This window comes from Lampetra fluviatilis, chromosome 74, assembly GCF_964198595.1.
Source record: "Lampetra fluviatilis chromosome 74, kcLamFluv1.1, whole genome shotgun sequence".
Lineage (NCBI taxonomy): Eukaryota > Metazoa > Chordata > Hyperoartia > Petromyzontiformes > Petromyzontidae > Lampetra > Lampetra fluviatilis.
The window spans coordinates 1,412,149-1,434,893 of record NC_136348.1 but is presented as its reverse complement, the minus strand read 5'-3'; the positions used below and the strand labels follow the sequence as shown (position 1 = coordinate 1,434,893).

Genomic DNA, 22,745 nt, shown 5'->3' with positions numbered 1-22,745 from the left:
GGTCAGCAATTGCACCGTTCCGATCGCACACAGGTTAGCCCCTGCATCCTCCGTCGGTATGTACACACACAGACAAATCCGTTATGGGGCCACCTATTTGTTTGTTATAAAAAAAATATTTTGATGGTGTGTTTACGTTTACGTATACCCATTGTGGGTGTTTTACGCATGTATCAGATTTTTGGGTTCCTCACATATGATATCAGAGGTGTGGGTCACTCCATTTCTCAATCGAACAATAACGGGGATCGTTTCAGTTATGACAGCTTGCAGATAGAAACATTGCATGATAGTATACTAATAATGACAGAATTTGTACCCCAGTGGAGGGCATCCCCCACCCGGCGCTTCTTACCGGTACTGTGAGACTTACAAATCCAGACCTCGCGAGACAACGCAGCCTGGCGAGCACAATTGCTGTGTCGACAGTTAGGCGACTTTGCGTCGGGAGAGTTCGTGGCGACATCTTCAGACGGGTTCCAGACATCGATATACCGTGAATCTCCAAGTAAGTGTCTATTTTCGCGGATAAACTCTTAAACGTGTTCGTCGTCAAATTAGCGGTATTTTTTGCATCTCGGTTAGACGCGAGTGTCGTTCTTGTTTTAGCAGTTAACAAAATCTAAAACTAAACGCTAAACATCCTTGCGGCCGATAGCGTACTTTTGACTCAATAACACCGCTGCTGTTACGACGCTCACATGGAGCAGAGACGCTCTCCACAGCCCCACGCACACGGAGGCAAGAAGCCATTCAATTGCTCTGTGTGCGGTAAGGCATTTTCACGGCAATCAAATCTTCAGAGACACCAGAGAACACACACGGGCGAGAAGCCATTCCTGTGCTCTGTGTGTGGGAAGGCATTTGCACACTCATCACATCTTCAGAGTCATCAGAGAACACACACGGGCGAGAAGCCATTCCCGTGCTCTGTGTGTGGGAAGGCATTTGCACACTCATCACATCTTCAGAGTCATCAGAGAACACACACGGGCGAGAAGCCATTCCTGTGCTCTGTGTGTGGGCAGGCCTTTACACGGGCATCAACTCTTCAAACTCATCAGAGAACACACACGGGCGAGAAGCCATTCCTGAGCTCTGTGTGTGGGCAGGCCTTTACACGGGCATCAACTCTTCAAACTCATCAGAGAACACACACGGGCGAGAAGCCGTTCCTGTGTTCTGTGTGTGGGAAGGCATTTTCACTTTCAGCAAACTGCCAACGCCATCAGAAAACACATACGGGCGAGAAGTCATTCCTGTGCCCTGTGTATGGTAAGACATTTGCACACTCGTCAACTCTTCAGAACCCTCAGAGAACACACACGGGCGAGACGCCATTCCTGTGCCCTGTGTGTGGGAAGGCATTTGCACGGTCATCAACCATGAACAGGCATCAGAAGGTTCACAATGATAGGAAACTGAAATCAAAAGTTGAAATTCAAGGTGCTGCAATGAGTCCTGAAGAAGTTTCCACCTTCGATCCCATGCAGTTGGATCCCGAGAGATGGCTGGATGTAATGGAGTGGCTCGAGAGTCAACCAGAGAGCTCGGGGTGACTGAAAACATATTATGTCACGTGGTTATACCTTTTAATCGGTATAGAGTACTTTTTGGTTATAATTTTGACCATTTTAGTTCTACAGTTTTTGGGAGAGTTTAGTGACGTGCACAGTGGTGGTTTGTAATGTTATCGGATTACTTGCCGAAGTGGTGTGAAGAGCACTGGTTGTGAGAGGGTTCAATTGTAGTCGTTAAGTGTTCCTGTTGAGCTAAAGTTGGAATGCGTCTGTAGGTACATCTTTACTCAACATTTTAGCTTTTTTTGATAGGTATTAATCGGCTTTAGATAGCCGGTTTTCAGAATGTACATTGATGGCGCGTTCGTTGGATATATGGCCTTGACTTCAACATAGACGCAGAGTGAACAAATGTGGTTAACTAATAAGGAAATCATGGGGAATTATATTTTAACGCTTTGGTATTCCTGGAACGGAAATGTGTGAACATAGGACATAATAAATATTCCCTTCGAGTTTTGACGTAAAAATGATTGTAGATGAATAAAAACGTATTTTTAACAAATGTTTGTACGGTCTTTATTTCATAATGTTCCTAGAAAAAACATGTTAAGAGATTTTCAGGAGGAGGATCTCCGTCACACAAGTGTGCCCTTAACCGGCAGCATCTTGGCTGTCTACCCGATTAACACGTGTTCCTTGAGGGGAAAGGTCCCCGTAGTTAATCCTTCATCAACGTACCAGTCCCTAATCCCTACTTATGTCGGGGATAAACTGTACTCTATAACATGTAAACTAATACTATAAACGATAACACTAAACATTAAACGATTATAAACTAGTGTATTAGTAGGTATTTTAATATCATTAGAAGCATTAGAATCACAGTGTGGTCGTATAAGAATCGCTAATATGTATGTATAGTGTACATGCAAGGATCGGATACAATTATTACAATTACAACATGGTCATATTACAATCACGATTTTCACTGCGATATGTAATCGAATAACAAAAGACGGAATATATTTGTATAAATACACGCACAGAATCATAAACTCATGAGATTATGAATCGTTACAATTATTATAAGAATCACAAATTGTGACAAAAACAAAATCCCACAATCAAAACACCACGCTCACGTGACGAATTTTTAAACAAACTGCAACACTCAAGTGACAGAACTCAACAAAAAAACGCCCAATAAAAAGAACAACATCAATGGCCAAATCCTAAAAACAGACAACACACGCACGTTAGTAGCTGTTAGAAGAAAACAACACCTAGCACCTTCAACTAAACACATTATACAGCCCCAAACAGCCAACTCGTAAATGGGGCGGTATATGACAGCCTTCGCTGCTGTCGACGGGGCCAAGCAGCGAGTGTTTAACTCCATTGTTTCAGAATCCGTGTCATCACACGGCCACAGCGCCTTAGCCAAACTACATCTCCCGAACAAGGCAGCCTTCCCTATGCTGTGCATTATAGCAATATATTTACGGACGCACTTGAAGATACCAATTCGTCTTGAAAAGGCAGGCGACTTGTTCTACCAACACGATTTCAAATTTCTACCGAAATAAGTATGAGTTCATTCATGAGTAGTATTCACTAAGCCCCGATGGCACTAACCTACACACAGTTATGATTAATCAAAGTAAACATTAGTCGCTCATCCCAGCTCAAACATGATCATACGAATTATTTCCAAATCCGTGTCGGGTCCCACGAGAATAGGGCACGTCCACAAACTCTCAAATTGTAAACTCACATTGCATACTCTAACATTATAAACTCTAAGAATATAACCTTTAAACTATGAGCTATACATTTCAACGCTTTAAAATAACACTACAAACTATTGTCATAGTAAACTATAATGTTGTGTACTCGTATTACAGATTAGAACACCGTACATTGAATTGTGATATTCGAATCTCATTCGAATTCTTAGCTTCACACTCGTGAGTATGTAACATGTATGTAATATGCATGAATGTAATGTCTGTATGTAATATGTATGCATGTAATATGGACGTGCGAACCAAGGGTGGGATATGTGAAACGGAAGGTGCAGGATCAGGATGGGATTAAAATTATTTGAATAACACTTTGGTGGTATTAATATCAAGCTGTCCACTAATGGATGAATGTTCCATCTAAATGGAATCAAATAACAATATTCAGTATGAATATGTAAAATAATCGCACAAACCCAATATTAGCCCGTGAAATAATGAATCATTACAATTGCAATGACTCCGGACTCAGACTGCAGAGGGTTATTTTATTTAGCCTTTAACGCGGTTTCAGACCCCAGGCGTCACGATATAGCAACGACGACGACGAGACAGCAACCAGCCAAAACAGCCCCAAACCTCGTTCCTCCCCCTCTCTCATTCTCGACGTGAACCTCCGCCCACACTTGGTCTCGCCTTCCCTTCTCGAACTCTCTCTATCTTGTCCCTTAGTTGATGCACTGTCTTTACATCACCCACCTCTATGACCTCTACCTGACCCCGCCATGGGTGGAGCAACTTGGGGGACATACAGATATGTATGTAAATTATCTGTTCAATCGAACCGGGGGTCGGATATGTGAACTGTGGGGGGGGGGGTACAGGGCAAGAATCGCATTCAATTTTTAGAATAACAATATGGTCGTATTAGCATTTTAATGGACTTTAATATATGTTACGTGCAAATGCAAATCGTTAGTCGTAAATGCGAGGGAGGGGTTAAGAGGTGCACGTTAAATCCAGCGTTAACATTTATTTTAGCATCATATTTAAGGACACTGTTGTTGATAAGAATTCGTCTGGACATGGCACGTGCCTTGTTCTACTAGATCAACCAAAATTAGTACAACATTAGTACAATGTCGGTTATTCAGGAGTGTGATTTCATTCATGAGTAGTATTCACAGAGCCCCGATGACACTAACCTACCTAAAGTTATGGTTAAACAAAGTAATCTTGAGTGACTTAATTCTCAGCTCAGACATGATCATCGCAATCATTTCCAAAGAAGTGTGGGGTCCTGCGAGAGCAGGTCCTGACTACAAACAACTTGGCAGCAGAATCGGAAGTAGCTGCGCCGCCCTCGAAATGTGATGTTGCTGCTGTTGTTGTCGCTGCTGTTGTTGCTGCTGTAGTTGCTTCTGTAGTGGTGATACGCGCTGGGTGTATATGTCGTGTGCCAGCGCGTATGTACGGGTGTGTGTGTGGTGACGCGCGCTGACGGGGAGGAGCAGGCGTCAGTGCGCGGGTGGGGGTAGTGCTGCTGATTGGCTGTGTGCCGGTGACGCGCCCAGAGGGAGTGATCGGGTAGCAGCGCGGTGTGATTGGTCGGGGAGTGGAAACACGCGCTGAGCGGAACCGGATCGTAGGGATAGCGCGTGTGGATTGGGTAACTGAGGAGCGGTGCCGACGTTGAGGTCCGCATCCGCTCCGTCTCCCGGGAAGAAGGGGTATATAAGGTGATGCACAGAGGAGCAGGGGGCAGAAGTGGAACCATCTAAGAATGAAGACGAAGGTGCAGAGATAGAGCCCGGAGAGGAGAGTAATGGAGAGTAGAGGAGAGTAATGTATAGTGTGTAGCCAGCGAGAGAGAAAGGTCTACACGAGCTGAGTAATGTATAGTGTGTAGCCAGCGAGAGAGAAAGGTCTACACGAGCTGAGTAATGTATAGTGTGTAGCCAGCGAGAGAGAACGGTCTACACGGGCTGAGTAATGTATAGTGTGTAGCCAGCGAGAGAGAAAGGTCTACACGAGCTGAGTAATGTATAGTGTGTAGCCAGCGAGAGAGAAAGGTCTACACGAGCCGAGTATGCATACGGTGTAGCCAGAGAGAGATGCAAAGTCTACACGAGGCGAGTGGAGAGTGTAGCAGAGGCGCAGAGTCTACACGAGGCGAGAGAGGAGTGTAGCCGAGGCGCGGAGTCTACACGAGGCACAGAGAGCCGGCAGCACAGAATCCAGAGTCAAGAGAAGCGCATTGTGAAGAAGAGAGGCCACGCGTTGTATTGTTACAAGTCAAGATTTAATAAAAGAAGTGTGTTCCCGTCAAGGAGTTTCCTGCCGTCATTTTCCAATACTTCATCTGGCGTCAGAAGTGAAACGGGCTTCCAAGCATGGAGACAAGGAAGACCCGTAGGACCCACGGGATTGACCGCGAGGAAAACCTGGACGACTCGGGGCCGCTGGTGGCGGGGGGCGAGGAGGAAGACTTGCCCACGCTACAGGATCCGTCGACGGCGCCGGCCGAGCGACCGGGGACCGAGGCCGTGCTTCGTGAGGCGCACTCCCGACTGGCGGAGCTGCTGCTCGCCGCCGCGTCCATCTTGGCGGAGATCAGCTCGTCGGGAGGAGCGGGGACGGTGGGGGACATTTTACAAGGTCGCCCCGCAGATTCCCGCCAAAACGAATGTGGGATTCCCGCCATTGCGCCTGGGCCTACTTTTGGCGGGAACGGCGAGCGCCACGTGGTGGTGGGTTCCCAAGCGCGCGCATCGACGTCATCAGCGCGCGAGGGGGTCCGCCATTTTACGTCTGCCGCTGGAGCCGCCATCTTACACACCGACGGAGAGGCGGAGAGGAACCACGAGGCGGATGACTTCATTTTTCAGCAGCGTCTGCCCACGTTGTCAGCCTTCAAGGCGGAAGGCGGAGACTGGGGCAAATTTCAGCGAAGGTTTTTGGCGCATCAAGAGATGTCAGCGTGGTCCGATGCTACGGCGCTGGGGGCGTTGCCTGCCCTGCTGGACGACGACGCGCTCGCGGCCTTCAGGTCTGCACGGAAGTCGGACCGCTCCACGCTGAAGGATGCGCTGGGTTTGTTGGCCAGGGTCTACGGACTTCCCTCGGCGTGCCGCCATCATTTCTACGCAAGACGGAAAGCGGCCACGGAGACCGCGCTGGCCTATCGCGCGGCGTTGCTGGCTCTTGCTGATGCTGCGTTCCCTCGGATGGACGAGGAGGGCCAAGACGCGATGGTTTTGGAGCAGCTGCTTAAGTTGGCGCAGGACCTGGGGGTCCCTATCAACACAGCTGACGAGATTGATATTTCTTCTTTGAGAGTCGCCACGAGTATTCAAGCGCACGAGGCCCTACAACGGAAACAAGGAGTTGGTTGCAACGCTGCTGTCGTCGCAGCTCCGGGTTCGGTGGTCACCGAACCCCAAGTCGTCAGCCCACGAGAGGAGGCGTTCGCCACGGGACGACCAGGGGACTGGAGGCCGGGGGCTCGGTCGCCTCTGCGATCGGGCCGAAAGTCGGAGCATCCAAGATCTACTCCGACCCTCGTCACGTGCTATAACTGCGGCCTCCGGGGCCACGTGGCGTCCGGGTGCCGCGCTCCGCGTCAGCGCGCCATGGGTGCTCGGCTGGACGACGACCGAGATCCCAAGTCATCTCTACAATCCCCGGCAAGTCGCGGCACCTCACACGCTCGGCCTGTTTATTCGGCACACATGGGACGCCGCGTTGCGGCGGAGGAGGGCCGGTTAAGGTTCGGGGATTCGGTTCGGTGAGGGGGGTTCGGCCGGGACCAGGGAGACATCGAATGGGCGGAATTGGGGCATAGAATTGTGGCTGCTTCGGCGGGTTCGTCCGTTGTTACGGGATCTATTGATGGGGTCGCGATTAGGGTGTTAGTGGACACGGGGGCATCGGCAACTATTATATCGGACCTCATTTATGATATTCTCCCAGTCCAATGTCGTCCGCTGCTTCCAGTGGATGTGCCATTTTACGCCGCTAATGGGGGATCGTTGGGCATTATCGGTCAGATTAGGGCGTCCATTTGCATTGGAAATATCAAATTGTCGGGACCCGTTTTCGTTTCGTCTTCTTTGGCGGTTCCGTGTCTTTTGGGCACTGATTTTTTGGCTAAAATGCCCATTAAAATTCTTATCGATCAACGATGCATTGAACTGCCATCGGGTCGCCGGATTGCATTTTTGACGAGCCCTACTGACATTCGGACGGCGTGCGCTACGATACAAGCGGTGGCGACACAGACCGTGCATGTGCCCCCGGGTTCACAGATGTTGATTCCCCTCCGGTTGCGGAAACCATGGGTGAGGGAGGCTTCGGAACAAAGTATGCTTTTGGGTCCTTCTAACAAGGCTGTCGGGGGTCTTGATTTATCGGTGGCTCACACTTTGGTGCGGGCTGACAGGGATCCGTTTGTGATGGTTTTGAACGCGGGGTCGCGGCCAGCTGTCATTCCACAGGGCACCGTGCTGGCTCACGCGGCGCGGGTCCCTGTGGATGATGGGTTGGTTGCGCAGGTGGGCTCGAGCCCCGCGCGGAACGTTGAGCCAGGGGAAGACCTTGAGTGGGTCCATTCGCTATGCGCCGCCTCGGACGATTTGTCGGCGGCGCAGTTGGGTGCGCTGCGCGAGTTGCTCATAGAATTCTCTGATGTGTTCAGTAAACATGAGTATGACATTGGGTGCACAGATTTGTTGCACCACCACATTGAAACGGGCGATGCGGCGCCGGTCAAGCTAAATCCCTTCCGACTGAGTCCCGTGGAGAAGAAACATGTTCAGTCGGCTGTTAACGAAATGCTAGAAGCCGATATTATTTCGCCCTCCTCTAGCCCGTGGGGAGCGCCTATTGTGCTGGTTAAGAAGCAGGACGGGTCCCTGCGATTCTGCGTTGATTTCCGTCGCCTGAATAAGATCTCTGTGGCTGACGCGTATCCGCTCCCCAGGATGGATGAGTCCCTCGATGCATTGTCTGGTGCGCAATATTTTTCGACTCTTGATTTGTTATCGGGGTTTTGGCAGTTGCCGCTCGACGAAGAGTCGAAACCTAAGACAGCATTTCGGACTCCAGGGGGGCTGTTCCAGTTTAACCGGTTACCCAGGGGACTTCACTCCTCTCCAGCGACGTTTCAGCGACTTATGGAGTTGGTTTTGTCGGGCTTGCAGTGGGATACATGCTTGATTTATATGGACGATGTCATTGTTTTCAGTAAAACGTTTGAAGAACACCTCCAGCGATTGAGAGGGGTGTTCTTGCGAATGCGATCGGCTAAGCTGAAATTTAAACCGGCCAAATGTCACCTCCTTCGGAAGTCGGTTAGATACTTGGGTCACATTGTCGATTCTTCGGGGATCTCCACCGATCCCGCGAAGACGGATTGTGTCGGTTCGTGGCCGACACCTACGTCCGTTTCCGACGTGCGTAGTTTCATCGGGTTTGCTTCTTATTATCGGCGGTTCGTTGAGCACTTCGCCACTATTGCAAAACCCTTGCACGCTCTAACGGCGAAGGGAGTGAAGTTCAAATGGGGACCGGAGGAGGAGGCCGCGTTTCGCTCCCTCCGGGACGCCTTGGTGGGTGCCCCACCCTTGTGTTATCCCGATTTTGCCAGTCCCTTTTTGCTGGACACGGATGCTAGCAACACGGGCATTGGGGGGGTGCTATCCCAAGTCGTTGGGGGTGTCGAAAGAGTTGTCGCCTACGGTAGTAGGGTGTTGTCTCCGGCGGAGCAGCGCTACTGTGTCACCCGTCGCGAGCTGCTTGCCATTGTTTTTTTTGTGCAGCAGTTTAGGCCATATCTTTATGGTCGTCACTTTACAGTCCGAACGGACCACGCGGCGCTACAGTATTCATTGAGGGTCGCCCAGCCCTCGGGCCAGTTGTCGCGTTGGTTGGAAGTCCTCCAGGACTATCAGTTTACGACTACGTACCGTAAGGGGTTGCGACACACGAATGCCGATTGCTTGTCGCGGTTGTTGCCTTGTGATGAATGCGCGTGTTTGTCGGGATCGGCGCGCTGTAAACCGACGCTTGCGGGGGAGATGGGGGCACTGGCTGCGACAGCGGGCGCACCGATCAGGGATGATTCCACTGCCTCTCAGGGTCGGGACTCGCTGCTCTCGCTGTCGCTCAGCGAATGGGGCCGCCTCCAGATGGCGGACAGCTCGCTGCTAGCATTGCGCCGCAAGGTTGGGGGTCCCGAGGGGGACCAGGAGCGTACCGGCTCCTATGTACTTGAGCAGGGAGTGTTATTGAAATGGGACAGTTTGTCCCGGCGGAACGCACTCGTGGTGCCTTCCGCTGTGAGGGGGAGGGTTGTCTTGGCGGCACACGAACGCCTCTTGCACTTGGGAGTTAACAAGACGCTTGCCCTGCTTCAGCGTGACTATTACTGGCCGGGAATGGGAAGTGATGTGGTGCATATTCTGAAGGGGTGCGTTGAGTGCGCCAGGCGTAAACCACCGGCCGTGGCAGCTAATCCACCGCTGCAATCTATTCAGGTCTCGCGTACCAACGAGCTCGTTGCACTCGATATTTTGGGGCCCTTCCCAGTCACGCCGAGAGGGAATAAATATTTGTTAGTGGGGGTCGAATACTTTACCCGATGGCCTATGGCGTGGCCTCTCGCTAACCAGTCGGCAGCGGCTGTGACGGATGCCTTCGTCCAGGGCTATGTCCTGGACAAGGGGGCTCCCGAACGCCTGCTGACCGACCAAGGTAAAAATTTTTCGAGTAAATTGTTGCAAGAGGTGTGCGATCTGTTGGGTACCAAGAAGGTGCGTACCTCCCCGTACCACCCGCAGACTGACGGGATGGTGGAGAGACTCCACAAAACCTTGACTTCCATGCTGTGCCAGCAGGTGTGCGAGGCACATGTAGATTGGGACCTGCAGGTCCCGGGAGTCCTTGCCGCGTATAGAATGGCCCCCCATGCAGCTACGGGGTTTTCCCCATTCTATTTGATGTACGGTCGGGAAGCTGACCCGCCAATAGAAACGCAACTTGGCCTGTCCGCTCCACGAACTAATTCTAATTTGGCAGAACATATTAAGTTTAATATTCATAAGCTGACAGAGGCGAGGGAGGCCGCACGGCTTAATTCGCGGGCTCGCCAAATTGCTAATGAACGGTTGCGGGCACGGAAGGTGTCCATGCACGAATGGAAACCAGGTGACAGGGCCTGGCTGCATTGCCCTCAGGCACCCTTGGCTACGTCGCCTAAATTGTTGAGACCGTGGAGGGGACCCGTGGAGGTCGTGCGCGTTGCACGGCCCCAGTGCGTTCAGATAAAGTGGGGAAAGCGCCGTTGGTACGTTCACCCCTCCCGACTGAAACCGTTCTCGCCTCCATATGGCCTCCCCGTGTGTCGTGATGGCCGGGCGTGTGACGTGACCGGCGACCCAGAGGGGGAAATGTCTCTGCCTGATCCACACGTATTTTCGCCTGATCTGCTCCCAGGTGTCTCGGAACTGACAGCTGCCGATCACCGGCGGCCGGATCTCCGCGGCGGGGCCGGCCCCTTCAGGCCCGTTCCGCGCCGTCTGGAGCAACCGGAACCGCCGGACGGTCGTCAGTGTCCCGCCCCATATGATGGACCAGCCAGACGGACTCGCGCCAGGTCGTGCTACTTTGCATGACCTGCCTCGTGAGGAGTCGGGGCAGTTGGAGCGCCTCGTCACTGCGTGTAGTCGCAGGGACGTGGGGCGCGTTCGTTTCGAATTTGCTCGTATCGGGTTATTGTTGACTTTTCGTGTTCATTGTCAATCTGTACATAGTTATTCTTGTCGTTGTTGTTGTTGTGTTATGTTACGGGGCACACTCGGGGGGTTACGGGGTTTTTTTTTTGTTGGTTGTCGTTTTATCATCGTGGTTGGTTGTTGTTAGCAGCCGGGCCGGCTGCGAGCTATGTGGGAGGGGGTGATGTAGTGGTGATACGCGCTGGGTGTATATGTCGTGTGCCAGCGCGTATGTACGGGTGTGTGTGTGGTGACGCGCGCTGACGGGGAGGAGCAGGCGTCAGTGCGCGGGTGGGGGTAGTGCTGCTGATTGGCTGTGTGCCGGTGACGCGCCCAGAGGGAGTGATCGGGTAGCAGCGCGGTGTGATTGGTCGGGGAGTGGAAACACGCGCTGAGCGGAACCGGATCGTAGGGATAGCGCGTGTGGATTGGGTAACTGAGGAGCGGTGCCGACGTTGAGGTCCGCATCCGCTCCGTCTCCCGGGAAGAAGGGGTATATAAGGTGATGCACAGAGGAGCAGGGGGCAGAAGTGGAACCATCTAAGAATGAAGACGAAGGTGCAGAGATAGAGCCCGGAGAGGAGAGTAATGGAGAGTAGAGGAGAGTAATGTATAGTGTGTAGCCAGCGAGAGAGAAAGGTCTACACGAGCTGAGTAATGTATAGTGTGTAGCCAGCGAGAGAGAAAGGTCTACACGAGCTGAGTAATGTATAGTGTGTAGCCAGCGAGAGAGAACGGTCTACACGGGCTGAGTAATGTATAGTGTGTAGCCAGCGAGAGAGAAAGGTCTACACGAGCTGAGTAATGTATAGTGTGTAGCCAGCGAGAGAGAAAGGTCTACACGAGCCGAGTATGCATACGGTGTAGCCAGAGAGAGATGCAAAGTCTACACGAGGCGAGTGGAGAGTGTAGCAGAGGCGCAGAGTCTACACGAGGCGAGAGAGGAGTGTAGCCGAGGCGCGGAGTCTACACGAGGCACAGAGAGCCGGCAGCACAGAATCCAGAGTCAAGAGAAGCGCATTGTGAAGAAGAGAGGCCACGCGTTGTATTGTTACAAGTCAAGATTTAATAAAAGAAGTGTGTTCCCGTCAAGGAGTTTCCTGCCGTCATTTTCCAATACTTCACTTCTGTTGCTGTTATATACGCAGGGAGGTGGTGTTCCGTGATGGGATGACGCCTTTGATCAAAGACTGATCAAACTTAACCAATTGACGCCCTTGATCGTCGCATTTGATCAACTCTGATATTGTAGACTCTTACATGTTAAGTTCTAACATAGTGAAATATAATATTATAACCTATGAACTACAACCTATCCATTGTAACGCTGTAAACGAATATTACCCATCGGGTTTCACTCCCTCGTCGAGAAGGCCGTTCTCTTCCTTTTCTAAAGTTACATGCCAATTTCTCTGCATTCACTTTAAATCGAGGACAAACTTTTTCCATTTATTCAAAATAAGCGCACAATTACACACTGAGATGCACTTACATATTCATGCATGAAGCACAATGGGCACATTACCCTTCGGTATGTTAATAGACTTGCGGATTGTACCTTCCAAAATTAACAATCGAATGCAAATATCCTGAAAGACAAAGGATTGGATCTTAGGGGGGGAGTTATAAGGCAGCTCAGAAGCAGAGCTCAATGCCATTTCGAGAGGGAACTTGATGAGGTTGGACGCTCGACTCATCGCTCTGCTGATCGCCCTTCAACCGCGAGACAACGCAGCCTGGCGAGCACAATTGCTGTGTCGACAGTTAGGCGACTTTGCTTCGGGAGAGTTCGTGGCGACATCTTCAGACGGGTTCCAGACATCTTTATACCGTGAATCTCCAAGTAAGTGTCTATTTTCGCGGATAAACTCTTAAACGTGTTCGTCGTCAAATTAGCGGTATTTTTTTGCATCTCGGTTAGACGCGAGTGTCGTTCTTGTTTTAGCAGTTAACAAAATCTAAAACTAAACGCTAAACATCCTTGCGGCCGATAGCGTACTTTTGACTCAATAACAGCGCTGCTGTTACGACGCTCACATGGAGCAGAGACGCTCTCCACAGCCCCACGCACACGGAGGCAAGAAGCCATTCAATTGCTCTGTGTGTGGGAAGACATTTTCATGGCCATCACATCTTCAGAGACACCAGAGAACACACACGGGCGAGAAGCCATTCCTGTGCCCTGTGTGTGGGAAGACATTTGCAAAGTCATCAACTCTTCAAGATCATAAGAAAACGCACACGGGCGAGAAGCCATTCCTGTGCCCTGTGTGTGGGAAGACATTTGCACGGTCATCAACTCTTCAAGATCATAAGAAAACGCACACGGGAGAGAAGCCATTCCCGTGCCCTGTGTGTGGGAAAGCATTTGCACACTCATCAACTCTTCAAAATCATAAGAAAACGCACACGGGCGACAAGCCATTCCTGTGCCCTGTGTGTGGGAAGACATTTGCACAGTTGTCAACTATTAACAGGCATCAGAAGGTCCACAATGATAGGAAACTGAAATCAAAAGCTGAAATTCAAGGTGCTGCAATGAGTCCTGAAGATTATTCCACCTTCGATCCCATGCAGTTGGATCCCGAGAGATGGCTTGATGTAATGGAGTGGCTCGAGAGTCAACCAGAGAGCTCGGAGTGACTGAAAAAATATTATGTTATGTGGCTATACCTATTAAGCCGTATCGAGTACTTTTGTGTATAATTTTGACCATTTTTGTTTTACAGTTTTTGTGAGTTTAATTACGTGCACAGTGGTGGTTTGTAATGTTATCGGATTACTTGCCGAAGTGGTGTGATGAGCACTGGTTGTGAGAGGGTTCAATTGTAGTCGTTAAGTGTTCCTGTTGAGCTAAAGTTGGAATGCGTCTGTAGTTAGATCTTTACTCAGCATTTTAAAAGGTTTTTTTTTCAAGTATAAAGTTTTTTTTGGGTGGTAATAATCGACTTTAGATAGTCGATTTCAGGATGTACATTGATGACGCGTTCGTTGGATATATGGCCTTGACTTCAACATAGACGCACAGGTGAACAAACGTGATGAACTAATAAGGAAATAATGGGGAATGATACTTTAACGCTTTGGTATTCCTGGAACGGAAATGGTTTGCATTGTACTGGAAATGTGTGAACTTAGGACATAATAAATATTCCATTCGAGTTTTGACGTAAAAATGATAGCAGATGAATAAAAACGTATTATTAACTAATCTTTGTCCGTTCTTTATTTTATAATGTTCCTAGCAAAAACATGTTAAGATTATTTCAGGAGGAGGATCTCTATCACACAAGTGTGCCCTTAACCGGCAGCATCTTGGCTGTCTACCCGATTAACACGTGTTCCTTGAGGGGAAAGGTCCCCGTAGTTAATCGTTTCTCAACCTACCAGTCCTTAATCCCGAAGTATGCCGGGGATACACTGTACTAATGAAGATTGTTGTAATTACTGGCGAAACGTCGTACTCAGATTGTATATGTTGTGGCTTGGCTCTCAAACACACCATTGTGCTGGACGTGACAACCCCTAATAATTAGGTGTGTTGGGTGGTGGCGGGTTTAACGACGCATTTTCATATTTAGGCAATTTATGGATACGGTATTCACATCTCATTAGAAGTATTATATTCGCACTTTGCTCATATGTATGTAAAGTGTTCGTTCAATCGAACCGGGGATCGGATATGCGAATTGTGTGAGGTGCAGGGTAAGAATCGCATTAAAATTCCTAGAATAACAATTGTATTAGCATTTTACTGTGCTTGAATGTATGTTATGTGCAAATGCAATCATTTGTCGTAAATGCGAGGCAGTTGTTAAGAGGTGCACGTTGAATCCAGTGTTAACGTTAATTTTATCATTATATTTAAGGACACTATTGTTTATAATCATTCGCCTGGACATGGCACGTGCCTGGTTCTACTCGATCAACCAAAATTAGTACAATGTCGGTCATAAAGGAGTGCGAGTTCATTAATGAGTAGTATTCGCCCTAGCCCCTATGACACTAACCCACACACAGTTATGGTGAGACAAAGTAAACTTTATTCGCTCAAACCTCAGCTCAGACATGATCATAGCAATCATTTACAAAGACGTGTGGGGTCCTGCCGGGCAGCAGAAAAATCAGAATCAGAAGTAGCTGCATTGCCCTCGAAATGTGATGTTGCTGCTGTTGTCGTTGCTGATATCGTTGTTGCTGCTGTAGTTGCTATATTTGCTGTTATATACGCAGGGATGTGGTGTTCCGTGATGGGATAATGCCTTTGATCAAAAACTATGATCAATCGCACCCGATTGACGCCCTTGATCGGCGCATTTGATCAACTCAGACATTGTAAACTCTCACATGTTAAACTCAAACATATAATATTATATATCATGCTCTCATGCCCTTTGGATTGCACCCGTTGGGTTGCACTTCCTCGTCGAGGAGGCCGCTCTGCTCCTTTTCTACGGTTACATGCTTATTTCTTACATTAACATCATGCTAATCTCTCACACTGTGGTCGTACGTATGATAAGTGAATATGCGAACCAGGGGTAGGATGTGCAGGATTAGAATCGAATTACAATTATTGGAATCCCGCTAGTCGTATTAGATTCACACTGTCCACTGAATGTGTCGAATCAATGTAATTTTTTTTAAAACTAGAATGTCGTTGTCTATGTGGGGAGATGGAGCGCAGTGGATCGTATCGTCTAAGCTGCTTTTCGGAATCCGTGTGATCACCCAGTCACATCGCCGAACTCCAGTCAAAGCGCCTTACCCAAACTACATCTCCCAAACAAGGCAGCCTTCCCGCTGCTGTGTATTGTGTTTATGGGATAACAGAGGTGTGTATTATCCCATACGCCTTGCCCAAAACGACTGAGTGTCCGCTTAACACCCTAGCCCATAAACCACTATTGGTGACAGTGTTGTTTGAGAGCAGCTATTAAAGTCGCTGCGGCAAACGAGGTGGTGGCTGGCAAAACCATGCCTCGCTGTTTGTCTCCGGAGTGCTGCATTCACTTTAATCCCATTTATTCAAAATAAGCGCACAATTACACACTGAGATGCACTTACATATTCATGCATGAAGCACAATGGGCACATTACAATTCGGTATGTTAATAGACATGCGGATTGTACCTTCCAAAATTAACAATCGAATGCAAATGTCCTGAAAGACATATGATTGGATCCTAGGGGGGGAGTTATAAGGCGGCTCAGAAGCAGAGCTCGATGCCATTTCCAGAGGGAACTTGATGAGGTTGGACGCTCGACTCGTCGCTCTGCTGATCGCCCTTCAACCGCGAGACAACGCAGCCTGGCGAGCACAATTGCTGTGTCGACAGTGAGGCGACTTTGCGTCGGGAGAGTTCGTGGCGACATCTTCAGACGGGTTCCAGACATCGATATACCGTGAATCTCCTAGTAAGTGTCTATTTTCGTGGATAAACTCTTAAACGTGTTCGTCGTTAAATTAGCGGGAATTTTTTGCGTCTCGGTTAGACGCGAGTGTCGTTCTTGTTTTAGCAGTTAACAAAATCCAAAACTCAACGCTAAACACTTTAAATCGAGGCCGATTGCGTACTTTTGACTCGATAACACCGCTGCTGTTACTACGCTCACATGGAGCAGAGACGCTCTCCACAGCCCCACGTACACGGAGGCGAGAAGCCATTCAATTGTTCTGTGTGTGGGATGGCATTTGCAGAGTCATCAAAACTGAACAGGCATCAGAGAACACACACGGGCGAGAAGCCATTCCTGTGCCCTGTGTGTGGGAAGGCATTTTCACACTCGTCAACTCTTCAAAACCATCAGAGAACACACACTGGTGAGAAGCCATTCCCGTGCTCTGTGTGTGGGAAGGCATTTGCACGGTCATCAACCATGAACAAGCATCAGAAGGTCCACAATGATAGGAAACTGAAATCAAAAGCTGAAATTCAAGGTGCTGCAATGAGTCCTGAAGAAGTTTCCACCTTCGATCCCATGCAGTTGGATCCCGAGAGATGGCTGGATGTAATGGAGTGGCTCGAGAGTCAACCAGAGAGCTCGGGGTGACTGAAAAAATATTACGTCATGTGGTTATACCTATTAAGCCGTATCGAGTACTTTTGTGTGTAATTTTGACCATTTTAGTTTGATAGTTTTTTTGAGAGTTTAATGACGTGCACAGTGGTGGTTTGTAATGTTATCGGATTACTTGCCGAAGTGGTGTGATGAGCACTGGTTGTGAGAGGGTTCAATTGTAGTCGTTAAGTGTTCCTGTTGAGCTAAAGTTGGAATGCGTCTGTAGGTACATCTTTACTCAACATTTTAAACGTTTTTTTCGTCGAAGAAATAGCATTTTTCGATTGGTATTAATCGACTTTAGATAGCCGATTTCAGGATGTACATTGATGATGCGTTCGTTGGATATATGGCCTTGACTTCAACATAGACGCACAGGTGAACAAATGTGATGAATTAATAAGGAAATAATGGGGAATGATACTTTAACGCGTTGGTATTCCTGGAACGGATATGGTTTGCATTGTATTGTAACTGTTTGAACATAGGATATAATACATTCGGTTCGAGTTTTGACTTAAAAATGATTGCAGATCAATACATTTTTTTTTTAACAAATGTGTGTCCGTTTATTTATTCATATCAACAACGTGTTTAAAGCGAGTTTCAGGTGGAGGATCTTCGTCACACATCTGCCCTTAACAAGCATCATGTTGGCTGTCTCCCCATTAACATGTGTTCCTGGAGGGGAAAGGGCCCCATTATTAATCGATTCACAACGTTACGGTCCCTAATCATCAAGTATACAGGGAATCCTGTACGCTAAGACATGTGAACTGTAACACTATAAACGATAACACGAAACATTAAAATACTATAAACTAGTTTAATCATTTATAACAGCAAAAACAGAGGTACGGTATTATAATCTCATTACAAGTATTAGAATTACAACGTGATCGTATTAAAATCACACTCTGCGCATATGTATGTATAGCGCACGTGCAAGCGAACTGTGCTCGTATGCATGTAATATGCATCTATGGCCTTTGGACATGCGAACCGGTGGTCGGATATGCGAACGGGGGGGTGCAGGATTATGATCGGATTAAAACGATTATAATAACACTTTGGTAGTATTCGAATAACACTGAGCTAGAATGTATGTTAAATGTAGATGCACATCGGGAGTCGTAAATGCGGCCTGGGTGGTACCAGATTTAGAATCGCATCAAAATTATTAAAATCGCACCATGGTCGTATTAGAATCAAGCTGCCCACTGCTGGTAGAATGAATAGCAATATACACTATTGATATTTTGCGTGGAGCCTACAAGCGCAACCTTGCGCATTTTGACCTGGTTCTCGACGCCCGTCCCTCGCCCATGGTAGAATCTTGTGCATTTCGGGGCGTCAAGGGTTCGCACCGCAGCCTTGAAGGATTAGGCAGGTCCCTGGCTTCTTTTGAAGAATTTGACCAGGCTCCAGGCACCGGTTCCTCGCAGGATCATCTCTATTATTTCCATGAACGTGTGGGGTCCCACGAGAGCAGGGCCGGCCACAAACATTCGGGCAGCAGTTTGAGCAGAAGCAGAAGTCGCTGCTTTGCCATCGAACGGTTTCGTAGCTGCTGTAGTTGCTTCTGTTACTGTTATATAGGCAGCATGTTGATGTCCCGTGATGGGATAACGCCTTTGATGAAAAACTCTGATCCAACAAGTCACCTTCTCTGTCGAGACGCATTCTAAACACAACACTGTACTTAAATATGTTGCTAAAATAACGTCTACACCCAATTCAACATGCAAGGATTCATACTCTTAGTTTTTTCGGTAAAGTCACGTTGGTAAAAATGAAATTAAAATTAATAAAAATAAAACAATAAAAATCACGACGTTTCGGAGGCAACACAAGCTTCCGTCTTCAGGTGAAACCGTCACAGCAAAATATCTGTACCTTATATAGTGGTTAAGGGGGGAGGAGCCAGGAAGGGCAGCGGGGGAGGAGGAGTTGTGAAGTGGTCAATTACTGCTTTTGTTATACTGCTGGGTGGGTAAATGAATTAGATACGATTACGCCGCTCTTTGTTATGTTGTTTGTGCGCAAGTCACTGTGGGATGAATGGACTCGTGGTCACTGTTTATACCAGTGTTGGCTGTTAGAGTTTACTATAACACTAGTTTACAGTATTTTGTATATTCTTCAAATGTATATGTTAATGTTTAAGTTATATTGTTGGAATTCATAATGTTAACGTTCACAGTGTGAGAGTTTACAATGTAACAGTATATCAAAAGGCGTCGATCGATGGCTTCGATCTGGTAGGTTGCATCAGAGTTTTTCATCAAAGGCGTTATCCCATCACGGGACACCAACATGCTGCGTATATAACAGTAACAGAAGCAACTACAGCAGCTACAAAACCGTTCGATGGCAAAGCAGCGACTTCTGCTTCTGCTCAAACTGCCTCTCGGCTGTTTGCAGCCGACTCTGCTCTCGTGGGACTCCACACGTCTATGGAAACAATTGAGATGATCCTATCTGAGTTGAGATTTGAGCGACTAAAGTTTACTTTGTTTAAACATAACTTAGTGTAGGTTAGTGCCATCGGTGTTTAGCGAATACTACCGAAGAATTAGCTCACACTCATTTATGACATAATTTGTCATAATTTTGGTTGATTAAGGAGAACAAGACACCTGCCATGTCGACGAATTCTTATCATAAATGAACTTAACTATCTTGCTAAAAAAACGTCAACACTCGAATAAACTTGCAGGTCTTAGCCCTCATATCGTTGCTTCGCAGATGCTCGAGATTGAGTGTCCTGCTGTGGTCCGAATTGTTTATTGTGATAACATTTGGCTGTTCAAAGCAGTCTGCAACCGTGAATTGTGCAGCTTGGAATAATTGAGGACATCACATCTATTTTGTTGGTTCTCGAAAACTGAGACCAATAATTAGGAGGCAAATCACGAGCGAAAGCGATAGCACTTGCCAAGAATGTCTTAATTAATCGAGAACGAAAGTAAGAAGTTCGAAGGCTGTCATATACCGCTACATTTACGAGTTGGCTTTTTGGGGCTGTACAATGTGTATAGTTGAAGGTGCTAGGTGTTGTCTTCTTCTAACAGCTACTAACATGCGTGTTATGACTGTTTTTTGGATTTGTCCATTGTTGTTCTTTTTTTTAGGCTTTTTTTGTTCTGTCACTTGAATGTTGCAGTTTGAGAATTTGTCATGTGACAGTGGTGTTTTTCTAAGTATTAATATAATAATATTCCGTCTTTTGCTATTCGATGACATTGAGATGAGACCTTCATCTAGCAGTGAAAATCGTGATTGTAATACGACCGTGTTGTAATTTTTTTTTTTTTATCCGATCCTTGCACGTAGACCATATATACATATGAGCAAAGTGCAATTCTAATAAGACCACACTGTGAATCTAATGCTTCTAATGAGATTATAATATCTTACCTCCGTTTATATCGTTCTAAATTAAAACACTAGTTTATAGTCGTTTTATGTTTAGTATTATCGTTTATAGTGTTGCAGTTTACATGTTATAGAGTACAGTTTATCCCTGGCACACTTCGGGATTAGGGACTGGTACGTTGAGAAACGATTAACTACGGGGACCTTTCCCCTCAAGAAACACGTGTCAATCGGGTAGACAGTCAAGATGCTGCCGGTTAAGGGCACACTTGTGTGACGGAGATCCTCTACCTGAAACTCGCTTAACATGTTTTTGCAAGGAACATTATAAAATAAAGAAAGGACAAACATTTGTTAAAAATACGTTTTTATTCATCTGCAATCATTTTTACGTCAAAACTCGAAGGGAATATTTATTATGTCCTATGTTCACACATTTCCAGTACAACGCAAACCATTTCCCTTCCAGGAATACCAAAGCGTTAAAGTATCATTCCCCATGATTTCCTTAATAGTTCACCACATTTGTTCACTGTGCGTCTATGTTGAAGTCAAGGCCATATATCCAACGAACGCGTCATCAATGTACATCCTGAAATCGGTTATGAAAGTCGATGAATACCAACCAAAAAAAGCTATATACTTGAAAAAATCCTTTTAAAATGTTGAGAAAAGATCTAATTACAGACGCTTTCCAACTTTAGCTCAACAGGAACACTTAACGACTACAATTCAACCATCTCACAACCAGTACTCATCACACCACTTCAGCAAGTAATCCGATAACATTACAAACCACCACTGTACACGTCATTAAACTCTCAAAAAAACTATAAAACTAAAATGGTCAAAATTAAACACAAAAGTACTCAAGACAGCTTAATAGGTATAACCGCATGCAACATTATATTTCAGTCACCCCGAGCTCTCGGTTTGATCCTCGAGCCACTCCATTACATCCAGCCATCTCTCGGGATCCAACTGCATGGGATCGAAGGTGGAAACTTCTTCAGGACTCATTGCAGCACCTTGAATTTCAGCTTTTGATTTAAGTTTCCTATCATTGTGGACCTTCTGATGCCTGTTCATGGTTGATGACCGTGCAAATGCCTTCCCACACACAGGGCACAGGAATGGCTTCTCGCCCGAGTGTGTTCTCTGGTGACTCTGAAGATGTGATGAGTTTGTAAATGTCTTCCCACACACAGGGCACAGGAATGGCTTCTCGCCCGTGTGTGTTCTCTGATGAGTTTGAAGAGTTGACGACTGTGCAAATGTCTTCCCACACACAGAGCAAAGGAATGGCTTCTCACCAGTGTGTGTTCTCTCGTGACTCTGAAGATGTGACGAGTGTGCAAATGTCTTCCCACACACAGGGCACAGGAACGGCTTCTCGCCCGTGTGTGTTCTCTGGTGTCTCTGAAGATGTGATGGCCATGAAAATGTCTTCTCACACACAGAGCAATTGAATGGCTTCTTGCCTCCGTGTGCGTGGGGCTGTGGAGAGCGTATCTGCTCCATGTGAGCGTAGTAACAGCAGCGGTGTTATCGAGTCAAAAGTACGCTATCGGTCGCAAGGATGTTTAGCGTTGAGTTTTGGATTTTGTTAACTGCTAAAACAAGAACGACACTCGCGTCTAACCGAGACGCAAACAAATCCCCTAAATTTGACGACGAACACGTTTAAGAGTTTATCCGCGAAAATAGACACTTACTTGGAGATTGACGGTATATCGATGTCTGAAACCCGTCTGAAGATGTCGCCACGAACTCTCCGACGCAAAGTCGCCTAACTGTCGTCACAGCAATTGTGCTCGCCAGGCTGCGTTGTCTCGCGGTTGAAGGGCGATCAGCAGAGCGACGAGTCGAGCGTCCAACCTCATCAAGTTCCCTCTCGAAATGGCATTGAGCTCTGCTCCTGAGCCGCCTTATAACTCCCCCCCTAGGATCCAATCCTTTGCCTTTCAGGATATTTGCATTCGATTGTTAATTTTGGAAGGCACAATCCACATGTATATTAACATACCGAAGGGTAATGTGCCCATTGTGCTTCATGCATGAATATGTAAGTGCATCTCAGTGTGTAATTGTGCGCTTATTTTGAATAAATGGGATTAGCGCTGGAAAAACACGTTCCCATGCCCTCCATTGTCCTCGATTTAAAGTGAATGCAGCCCCGTGGCGTTGCCAAAAATCGTCGAGCTTCGGGAGTGAGCACATACAGACGCGTAGTGACCACACTTGCAACACAATCACTCTAACATCAG

The 22,745-nt window shown here is 47.4% G+C and overlaps 3 protein-coding genes across 3 annotated transcripts in view; 2 read left to right on the top strand and 1 right to left on the bottom strand.

Annotated features, from left to right (window-relative positions):
* Nucleotides 1-3,432, top strand: part of LOC144953340 (uncharacterized) — a gene marked incomplete at its 5' end in the record, with an annotated part of 276,268 nt that extends 272,836 nt beyond the window's left edge. Inside the window, 2 exon segments of the mRNA XM_078883903.1 lie at nucleotides 726-1,446; nucleotides 3,428-3,432. Coding sequence (XP_078740029.1) covers nucleotides 726-1,446; nucleotides 3,428-3,432 — 726 coding nt within the window.
* Nucleotides 3,433-16,653: 13,221 nt separating this feature from the next.
* Nucleotides 16,654-22,745, top strand: part of LOC144953339 (uncharacterized) — a 43,840-nt gene continuing 37,748 nt past the window's right edge. The window contains exon 1 of the mRNA XM_078883902.1: nucleotides 16,654-16,935. Coding sequence (XP_078740028.1) covers nucleotides 16,654-16,935 — 282 coding nt within the window. The remainder of the gene's footprint in view (nucleotides 16,936-22,745) is intronic.
* LOC144953320 (uncharacterized) overlaps nucleotides 19,456-22,745 on the bottom strand; it is a 32,988-nt gene continuing 29,698 nt past the window's right edge. Inside the window, exons 8-9 of the mRNA XM_078883886.1 lie at nucleotides 21,550-21,975; nucleotides 19,456-19,530 (exon numbers count right to left, since the gene is read on the bottom strand). Coding sequence (XP_078740012.1) covers nucleotides 19,456-19,530; nucleotides 21,550-21,975 — 501 coding nt within the window. The remainder of the gene's footprint in view (nucleotides 19,531-21,549; nucleotides 21,976-22,745) is intronic.